General features: G+C 38.4%; 1 protein-coding gene across 1 annotated transcript; it reads left to right on the top strand.

Moving 5' to 3' along the window:
• Positions 1-6,690: 6,690 nt before the first annotated feature.
• LOC133784919 (uncharacterized) lies at positions 6,691-8,566 on the top strand. The gene is made up of 6 exons (XM_062224186.1): positions 6,691-6,879; positions 7,024-7,077; positions 7,158-7,169; positions 7,359-7,454; positions 8,165-8,268; positions 8,357-8,566. The coding sequence occupies exons 1-6, from the start codon at positions 6,691-6,693 to the stop codon at positions 8,538-8,540; spliced, it is 639 nt and encodes a 212-aa protein (XP_062080170.1). The 3' UTR covers positions 8,541-8,566.
• The last annotated feature ends 2,316 nt before the right edge of the window (positions 8,567-10,882 follow it).

Here is a 10,882-nt window from a genome sequence, read left to right as displayed (position 1 = left end):
AAAAAAGTAGATATTACAATTATAAATAAATTGTCTTGAGGAGAATAACCTCGTACCAAGTCAAAATAGCAAATTTTTTCAAAAAGAAAAAATATATATGGTAAACAAAGGAAAAAGAAAATTAAGCCCCTCCAGGGCACTCTGAGGACGTCACCTCCTCGATCTCCTGCTCGCCAGCAGTGGAGGCTTCCCCAATCTCGGACTGCTCTTATTGGGCCTGGGCCTTGAACTTCTCGAGGTAGACATCCCACACTTCAGAGGGCAGGAAGGAGAAGTTGCCATCCTGGTTGAAGGACCAGCAGTGATATAGCATACTCTCCATGGAGGATATTGAGGCCACCTTTTCCTCCTTAGTAGCAATCTCGGCCTCAAACTTCTTGGCTTTGGCCTCCGCGAGCTCGGCTTGAAGAGCAGCCAGAGAAGCCTTCGCAGCCTGCTCTTCCTCTTGAACCACTACTAGGGTAGCCTTGGTGCCTAATTCGCTTTGCTAAGTAGTTGCGAGGGCGGCCTGGGCAGCAGTCAGGGCAGCCTGAGCGGTCTGGAGCTTAGCCCTAAGTTCTTCGTTCTTGGCCCTGGCCCGAGCTATACTACGGTGCTAATCCAAGACTTCCTACAAAGAGTAAGAAAGCAAGTTAGACATGTACTAGGATAAAATCAAAAGAGTATGTTCGACTAAGGAAAGTGGGCTTACTGTAAGGTTCATCCCCAGCGCAGATTCCATGACGTTCTCCGGGCTCTTCTCCTCGATCACCCTCAGATCCTTCGGATTGGCTTTGTAAAAGTGCTCAACCGTATGGTTCGCTGTCTCGTAGATAGTCCCCCGAAAGGTGTCTGGGATCTTCTCTAGGTCCTGGTCATTGACCGGGATGCATACGGTGGTGGCAGGGATAATCGGGGCTGGGGGATCAACCGAGCAGGGCCGGAAGGAAATTGGGGAAGAGGTGGAGGCGGACCTCTTTTGTCCTGAGCGGCAGCAGATGGAGTTGTCGAGCTCTGGCCTTTCCCCTTAGCCGGGGATGTGGAGGTCGTTCCTACAGCAGGGGCACTTTCTTTGTTGAAAACCGAGGCTTCTTTACGAGTGGCCCCGAGTTGGATTTTCCCTTCTGGAAAATCGCGTAGATATCAAGAACCTCTTGTTGTGCCATCTCCTCATCTGAAAAAGAATGAGAAAAGAGTTAATATACATACAAAGTCATCAGCGTACACAATGTATATGCGATATAGCAAAAAATCCTACCCTTCGAGCTAGAGGAGTCTATTGCCATGACCTCCGGCCTCAAAATCGCTATGGGAGAAGGGGAGCCTAAGTCTACAACTTCTTGGATAAGGGGAGGTTCAGGCTCAGGTTCTACCTCGGGACTGGACTCCTCTACGTATTGCCTAAGTCTAGGGGCAAGGATACCCTGGAGAAGGGAGGGCCACCACCTAAGGTTGTTCCCGTACTCTTCAAAAAGGCTGACTTAAAGGATAAGGTATTGTCTACAACTATAGTGCCTTTAGGTCGAGATCATTGGGGTGGCGATGTATGAGATGGTTTGGGTTAAACCTAACTAGCCTAAGGTCGGTGACAACCCTATCTAAATCCCTAAAGGGGTATGGGTTACCTTGGCCGGAGGGGTTAATTGCTGCCTCCGATGAAGCTCGCTCTACATCAGGGTCCCGAATGGCCTCAGGAGCTTGCCTCTTTCACACGAGTGGTACCTCATCTTCTTCTTGCTCTTCGCCTTCGCAGTTTTAGCACCCCCCTCGGGGATAGGCACTAGCTCGTGGACTATAGGGAAGTTAGCCCGAGTTCTTCTCAAGGCTAGAGTCTAGCCTTCAGCAATTAGCTTACACGCCAACATCGTGTCATCAGACACAAGATGGCGGTAATCCTTCTCGCTAGGCGGAAGCCCTGCTAGAGTATCATATTGACCCCCGAGGGTCACAGATTTGGCCGTCCTCGCAAAAATGGCTGCACGAAGATAATACTCAGATAATATAAACGGCGAGAAGACTCTAGATACGAAGAGAATAATTTTAAGAGCTAAGAAAGGAAAGAAGACTTGCGAGGATGGTTGAAGTATTGGTGTTCGCAGTTGCGAAACCCATTCGACATAACGAATTGATCTTTATAGTTGTTGGGATGGCTAGGCAACTCGATGACTGTAGGCGAGTTCGGGAATCGGGTCAAGTAATAAAACCCATACCCCGCCGTCTTTGATCCGGGCTGGCCTTGAGGCAGAAAAAATAAAGAAAATCTGTAGGAGTGGGGACCTCTCACATCTGCTTCAGGAAAAGGTATTTCAACCCCACTAGCAGTCGGTATGAATTCGGGGTGAGCTGAAACGACGCTAACTTCACATAATTGAGGAATTCAGCAAAGTACTAATCAAGGGGAAGGAAGGCCCCTACCTTTAGGTGCTCGTCACTCCAGGCCGCAAAGTCATCCTGGAGTGATGCCCAGCTCCACTCCCCTTCAAAAGGAGGACAAGCAATGAGGACACCGATCCCGACCTCAATGTTGTGGGACAAGATTATCTTGTTGACCCTTCCTTGGGTCATGATCTTGGAGGTTATTCTCTCAGCCTCGAAGAATGCATCAAGTCTGACCACAACCTCCTTCTCCACCACGGGGCCGAACTGAAGGATGGGGGACTCGGAGGTGACCTCTTTTCCCTTACTGGCTTGTTGGGACGATGAGTCGGCTGCGCTCTTCTTGGGCGCCATTAGATCGCCTAACGAACAAAAACGATGAATCACTTAGTAGGCGACCTAGTATTTTTTTAATTATTTTATTAAGGCAAGAAAGCACGTAGGAAGGCCAAGGCTTTTAATGCACGAGCTGAGGTAATCTCAGCCCACGACTTGATGCCACGTGATACCTACGCTACGCGCCCAAGTTTCCCAACAAACCCCTGATGTTTAGGGATCCGTGTGTCAGAAAATCAGGCCACTATTCTCCTAGGGGCGGTTTGGAGCAAAACCTACCAAGAAGTGTAACCCCTAAGCAATATGGTTTCGAACCCCAAAAACCCCTTATCTTCTATATCCTGAATGGGTATTTCCTAAAATCCGCTGGAAATTACCTAGTTTTATGGATATCACAGTTCTAGAGGTATTTTTAAGACCTACTCAGTAAAAACTAAGTCGAAGCCTATGTGCCAAAAACTTTTGGGGAATAATCTAATGTGAACTACGGAGAAGTGCGGATAGGCATGGTATACATAAAAAAAAAACCAGAAATCAGTAAAAGAAGAGTTTCTTAAAAACCAAAAGACTTACAGTATGTTCTTCAGTTAAGGGAAGTAGACTTTGCAGGGGAGAGTTCCTGGAAGACTCCTGGGCGACTGGGTTTCTGAGGTTTTTTTTGCAACAGATGGTTTTCAGATTCTTCTGAGAAAGAAGAAGGGTTGGAAATGCAGAAGGGAGAAAATGTGGAAAGATTTCGAATTAAAGGTGGTGAATTTTGGAAATCGCCAACCCTATTTATACGTAAAAGGCATAAAACAATGTGGGTCGTCCGATCAAACTAGTGCAAGATCCGAGGATATTGTTTCGAAAGATGAAACGGTGACAAAAAGTTGGCCAGGACATTAATGCAATCCTCGAAACCCGAATAGACGTCAATCATGACATTCCATGTGTCCAGTACTCAACTAATGGGCAAACCTGGATAATCGAGGCAGAAGTTTAAAAGTCCCCGCCGTGTAAGCCAGACAATGACGTCATAGAACATGAGCAGGGACTTGGGGGGCAAATGTGTGTCCTGAAATTCAGCACGAGTCTTTTTAGACAGCTCGGATACAGCTGTCTAACCAAGAATTGTAACAGATGATCCATAAGTCCATATTCCCCTGTAAAGAGAGCGTGATCCCCTAGGTAAATAGCACGAGCTGATGAATACAAAGCAATAGGAACGAGCTGGAAACACTTATGAAGCATAGCATCCAAGCCACGAGTTGACATTACACTCAGCACGGGAGACGCTAAAGATCCGCCATTTCTCTGGATCTTTATAAACCTGTATACGTTATATAAACGTGCATGGACAGACATTACATGCCCACAAATCCCTGAATTCCCGGACACGTAAGATAATTGTGCATGATTAGACATCACATGTCCGTTTATCCCTGATGACCCATGATCAGTTTTACCTAATGATTAGACCATACCTTAATATAAATTGTAATATTTATATTTAGTGTGAGACATGTCACATGAGGGATTGAGATTCACGTGATGACCCCAACGCCTATCCAGGGATTATTTTTCTATAAATACTAAGACCTTGGATAAGGAGAGGGGGTTGTTGTTTTTCTGTAATGCAAAAACTCTATCAAAATATAGAGAGATATATTGTAATAATACAGACTCGTGGACTAGAGGGATTTTAACATCCGAACCATGTAAAAAGGGATGAGTGTTCTTGATATTTCGTTTCTAGTATTTTTAAGTATCAATTTCTTATTGTGGTTTACCATTAAGCACTAATCCATCCCAGCTATTTTCATAATACACTGTTGGCGAAAAACTGCGTCAACAATATGCATATATATACACATATATACACATATACATTCATATACACATAAAAAAATAAACATATATATATTAATAAAAAAAATTATATAATCTAATATCTAAACCTATCATATGCATTTTTTTAAAGCATAATATTTAATTAAATCAAATTAATAAATATATTTACAATCTATCCCTAAAAAATACAAATATAATTAAATTAACAAATATACAAATCTAATCTAAAAAACAAAATCCAACACAATATAAAATAACCAGTTACACAATTGAAAACTTAATCAATAATAAAAAACTTAAAAATAATACCCAAAAGTAAGGCTAGAGCGTTATCAAATGCCAATAATCTAATCCCAGGGCTCAGGCTAGGCATAAGTAATCAGCAAAAAAAATTGAAAAAAAGATAACCCACAAAATTTCAAAAACTCATTTATACCAAACACAAAATACACACATATACTAACAAAAAAATAAATTTAAAACCATAAAATACAAAGAAAAATGAGTTTAGATTACCAAAACAAGGAAGAAATGGCAACAAATCAGCCTGAAACACTTTGGATCGACGACATGGTAGTGAAAATTTGACTAAAATTTTTTATGGTCCACTTTCCCTCTGTTTTTTTGGACCATTGTCGTCGCTATAGACTAAAACATTAACTGCCAAGTGGACTAAATTAGACTCTATATCGACGCATGTCGTCACTACAGGGAATGAAAATTGACAACCAACTTTGGCAGTTGAGTTCCCTTCGTATCCTATAGCAACGACATGTCGTCGCTATAGATAAATATATTTCCCTCTTTTTTTTTCGACGAGGACTTTACGGTTGATGACATGTCGTCATCGTAGAGTCAGTTCCTGCCTCTTGTTCCCTCGAAATTCCTAATACCTGACAACGACGACATGTCGTCGCTGTAGCTTATTTATTCTAATTAATAAAAAAAAATTCATGGATTTCGACTACATACATCGACGACTTTGGAGTCGTCGCAATAGATGTCGTCGCTGCAGAGTGTTTTTCTTGTAGTGACATGTATGGATATGGATAGGGTGGATGTTGAGACAACGACCCACTCATATGAAGAGGCGAGGGTTGGGACAAAGGTCTGCCCATATGAGAATGATAAGCCTGAGCGTATGGAGGCATCGGTCGTTGATACATATATGGGTGGGTCAAAGGTTGGGATGGCAAAGTTTGTGCAGGTGTGTCAGGATGGCCTAGTGAAGGCTGAGAAGCTAAATCTTTAGACGTGTGATGTGTCTGATTTTTAGAAGATGAGCCTACATACTTCTCGAAAAACCGCTGATATGTATTATGCATCTCCACGTTTGTTGCGGGATGTTTTTCAGGTAGAAGCTGCTAATACACGTACTGAAGCTGTTCATTCATGACCTTCACAATGTCAACCAATTCACGTATTTCCTCAGTCGACTATTGAGGTGGTGCATGAGACTAAGTGTTTTGAGAGGGACGTATCCATTAATATACATACATTAATCATAAGCAGGATTAAAGAACATACCTCTTGATGCCTATCAAGTGTCCTTGCTATCTTTTCATAAAATGAATGAACTTCCAATCCAAGCTGCTCCCAGGTACTCACACCAAGATCTTCCACAACGTTCTCTACACCTCAAGAAGTGTGTGGGCACTTTGAGAATAAAGGATGGTATATTTCTGATTCAACTTGATGTACTCAACACATGAGATCAGGAGAATAGGTCTGAGATTGGTTATGTATCTTTTTTAGGGAGAGATAAAAAAGTATTGTTATTTTCTTTAGAGCGAATAAATGCTGTATGGAGTATTCAATATTTTTATTTTATGATAAGTCTAACACTACACCAAATACCATTTTCCATAATACATAACTATAAGTTAATTGGAAAAGTATTATAATAGGTAGCTAAGAAAGCGGTAAACTTAAAAGGGAGGGAAACAAAAAAAAATTGCTGGGTAATGTTAAAATGGAGGGAAACCCACGGTTTCAGCCTAGACCTATTATCTCAAAACCCAATCCCTAATGACGTGTTTTTTCTCTCGCTCTCTTCTTTCTCTCGCTCTCCCAGCGTTCTTTTCTTTCTCTAGCTCTCTCTCTCTCTCTCCCAGCATCTCAGCATTCTTTTTACCCTCTCCATCGCACGAGCTATTGTAGCACACCATGGCAGAGGATCACTCTCTCCACTGGAATTGCAGGCTCTTTTTTCCCCAATTTGTGATCGAAGAGAGTGAAGAAAATGGCGACCGGTCACTCCTAGAGACTTTGTTCGATTTGATGAAGCATCACTTCGAAATCGAAGAGGGTAAACAACTTTGCAATCTCGTTTACCAGATCAATCTTGCACCCAAGGTCTTATCTTTATTTTTATTTTATTTTTTGATAAACTAAAAAAGGGGAATTTTGATTTGGGTTTGTGACACCTCTTGGCTTCTCCTCATCAGTCCCCAAACACTTTAAGGTTCAAGAACTATGGTTTTGGTGCTTTAATTTCAGGGGAACTGGGTTTATGGTTTTATTATTGCTTTAAACTTTGGATTTTTGTTGTCGGTGACTCATTTGTTTTAGAGGTGTTATTGTTTTAATAAGGTTTTGAGTGTCTATTTTATGCATATTGATGAATATTCTAGAGAAATTTGCAGGTAAGTATATTTATTGCTAATTTTTTTTATGAATATTCTCTTCCCTATTTACAGTTGAAGCTCCTCTTCATGTTTCAAATGTATGGTAAATCCATGGTTTTTTTTTATTGGGAAATAGTTAATTGGGTTTTGAAGCAGCTTCTAACATAGCTAAAAGGGCTTGATCCTTGTTGTGTTGGTCTTTATCAGGTGATGGTAATTAGGGGTAAAGATAAAGGCAAGACTGGTGTTGTTAAGCGTGTTGTTCGTTCTCAGATGTGTGTTATTGTTGAAGGCAAGAATCTGGTGAGAATAGATGGGTGGTCATTTTCAGTCTTCTGCGAAACTTTATTTCTTCGGTGGTTGTTTTTCTTTTTGTCATCTGGGTATACATGTCTGATAAATGTTACTAAATGGCTTGTTCTTATAGTTTTATTTATATTAGTATATAATAGGTTTCAACACTCTTAAATTTCTAGAGTTTTTTAGCAAGAATAGTTGGATTAAGGTTTGAAGCAATCTTTTGAGTTGAAACATGCCAATTTTTAGTACACATGTTGGCTATACCTTCCATTTTTCTTTTCTTGGCTGTTCACTTATATCTGGATATTAAGGGAATGGTCAGGAAGATTAATTTGTTGGATTTTTACTTTTCAGAACCAATCCTCAATTAATTTTGTTTTTTGCTGAATGATTTATACTGTAGCTAACAGAAGAAGTTTGCTTGCTTATTTGTGTTTCATGTTTGTTTTCGTTGGTATTTGGAACTTTAAAGTGAGCTACCATTCAGTTTATATTTGACATTACTATGAAATTCTTTATAATGTGTTGTAGGAATTTATGAAATAATGCAAATTACATTCCTTGGTTGAAGATGATGCTGCATAATATGAAATGTTAATTTTTAATACGTAATGCTTGTTTGTGGTTATTTGATCTATGTGGTGATGTTGTCTGAGTGAAGTTTGTGGATAAGACTACAATGTTTGATAATGATGAACTTCTCTTGTCTGCAGGTTAAGAAGCATATCAAGCAAGGCCAAGGTCATGAAGGTGGGATCTTTACGGTTGAAGCTCCTCTTCATGTTTCAAATGTTCAAGTTATTGATCCAGTCACAGGGTATGTGACTGCCTTCAATTATGTTTGAAGAATACTTCAGTTTTCGCTCTTCCATGTTTGTAAGTGGAGATTAGTGGTTTCTTTGCAGGAAGCCTTGTAAAGTTGGGATTAAGTATCTTGAAGATGGAACCAAAGTAAGAGTATCCAGAGGCCTGAGTGCATCAGGATCCATTATTCCTCTTCCTGAGATATTGAAGATAAGGACTACGCCAAGGCCTATAGTTGGTACTTACTCTAATATTTTACGCTCTTCTTTTTCTTTTTCCCTGTAGTAAAATATGACTCTCCTCTTGATATTTTCCGTGTCACGAGGAATTTGAGCATGGATTCACTGCCTCAATTTTACAATTGCTAAGATGTTGCATACTAAGAATATGATAGACTCAGGGCTGATATGGTTATCACTTTGCACATAACCTTAGATTCCGAGCAAGTTAGCCAAAGTATTTGCTGTCTATATATATGCATATATAATAAGTATCGAACTATTGTATCCTATAATCAAAAGCTGAATTAAAGATGTCTAGATTGCTCCACGTGACCTTGTAGTAATTTATCATTCCAATTGACTTTGCCAGATTGTGACTCCAAGTGTTTTATGTGTTTGGTTTTAATTGTATTAGCATAGTAGAATTTTGATTCTCTTTACTCACTCTTCCATATCTCATTACACTTTGCTATAATTGACATGTGAGTTTTTACTCTATTTAACAAGCCCCACTCCATAGCTCCTGTCTCATATGATTTATTTCCAAAGCAAAGCCTATCTAGGACTTCTTGTAGACTTTTTATTTGGCGACCCTTTTGGGTATGTTCGTTCAATTTTCTGTTTTGCTTTTCTTTGTGATTTTTTTTTCTTGTTTATATTAGAAATTATATCATTTCTTCCTCATTAGATGAATGTTACATGTATGTATATATGCATTGCTGATTTGGGTCATCTCAAATTCCATGGATATGTAGAAGAAGATAATTGTGATCATTAATATTCTTACTTAGCTGCACAAGGACCTTTGAAAGTCCTTAGATTGTAACTGTTCGTTTTTATTCATTTTGGTCATGTTTGGCAAGTAGTTTTGGATTGGATAAAAAATAATTTGAGACAAAGTTATAATTTTTTTTTCTCAAGTTTCTCAATGAGATTAAATTATCCTATTGTAGTTGGATTAATTAGGTTTTCAAATTCAAATTTTTCTCTAATCTTTATTCAATCTTACTTTCCAAATATGACATTTATATACATGCGATTCTTTGTTCAATTTACTTAAATTTCCCTCTATTCTTCCTCATGTTTATATATGGATTTCCTACTCAGAGCAACAACTCACACTGATCTTGTTGTTCGGGCAAAGAAATTGGGTATTGTTGTCAAAGTTATACACAATGCTTCGGTGATGAATGCCATTGGAATTTGTGGGTTGCAGCTCTACCGTTATGGAGAGACAGTGTCAATACCATTCTAACAATCATTATTTATGCTTTAAGATTAGACAATGTTTTTGTTGAATTCAATATTTTCTTCATTCGTTGATGTTTTTTTAACAGCTAATTTATTGACTGAAGTTGCAATATGATGCCTTTTATATTGAACTGTGGTCCAATTTGCAAACAGGGCTTATTGGACTCCAATTTGCAAAGCTAAGCGAGGAGGGTTTAAGGATACTCCAGCTGATGATTTAGTGCAGTTGTTTTAAAGGAAAACAACCCATTGATTTTGGCTTGTAATACCATTATTGTATATGGTTTTGTTTTGATTTGGCTTATATACACAAGATTATTGATTTTTTTTTTCTTTCTTATATGTGATCAACAACCCGAATTACTAGTAAAATGATACGAATCAAAGTGTACTACTCTTATTACATTCTACTAATTTATAGGAATTTTGTATCTTTTTCATGGATGTATTGCAATTCTGTAATTAATATATCTCTTGTTGGTATTGCTTTGCAGGTGCTTTGCTGTCTATATCACCACTCTTTCCAAAAAATATTAAATTGTTTTGGCCAAATCAGGTACAGTTCAGTGAATATTGATTTAAAATTTTATGGTTCACATTTGAATTTATTTTCTAATACATTTGAATCTCTTCTGATGGTTGTTGAGTTATATGAAATCAGTTCTAAGTGTAGACATATCAAATGCAATAAATACTTAATATATATATATATATGCACACACATATTTATATATAGTGATCTTATCATGATTGAGAGAGAGAATAGAGAAATATTGTGATATATATATATTATTGTTTCTTTGGATAGTCTGATTCCACCATACTGTATTAATGCGTTTAAAATATATCAAATTGGAATAATGGAACAAAATTGACAGAGGATCAAATATTGCATGAAGTCATCCTTATCCCGACCACTTGAATAATTCTTAAAATGTGAATTATTTTCTCATCATATCCATACGTTTAATAAAGAACCTAATACAGAATTTTTTTTTGAAAAAATATGTCAAAAAACTGATGAAAGATAAATTAATATCTAAGTTTAAAAAATATTTTATCAAAATTTTGCCCATTCTACTAATATGTGATGTTTGGATTTTTTTGGAGTAAAACCTGAAATAACAAAGGAACATGAAAAGATTAAGATGTGAC

This window comes from Humulus lupulus, chromosome 6, assembly GCF_963169125.1.
Source record: "Humulus lupulus chromosome 6, drHumLupu1.1, whole genome shotgun sequence".
Classification (NCBI taxonomy): domain Eukaryota; kingdom Viridiplantae; phylum Streptophyta; class Magnoliopsida; order Rosales; family Cannabaceae; genus Humulus; species Humulus lupulus.
The sequence above is the reverse complement of the archived record's forward strand: the minus strand, read 5'-3'. Positions and strand labels throughout refer to the sequence as shown.

Excerpts from the sequence above, each read along its gene's own strand:
- LOC133784919 (XM_062224186.1), top strand. The coding sequence starts at position 6,691 with ATGGCAGAGGATCACTCTCTCCACTGGAATTGCAGGCTCTTTTTTCCC. Across the intron at positions 6,880-7,023 it reads AGATCAATCTTGCACCCAAG|GGGAACTGGGTTTATGGTTT; the intron begins GTCTTATCTTTA and ends CTTTAATTTCAG. Across the intron at positions 7,455-8,164 it reads TTGTTGAAGGCAAGAATCTG|GTTAAGAAGCATATCAAGCA; the intron begins GTGAGAATAGAT and ends TCTTGTCTGCAG.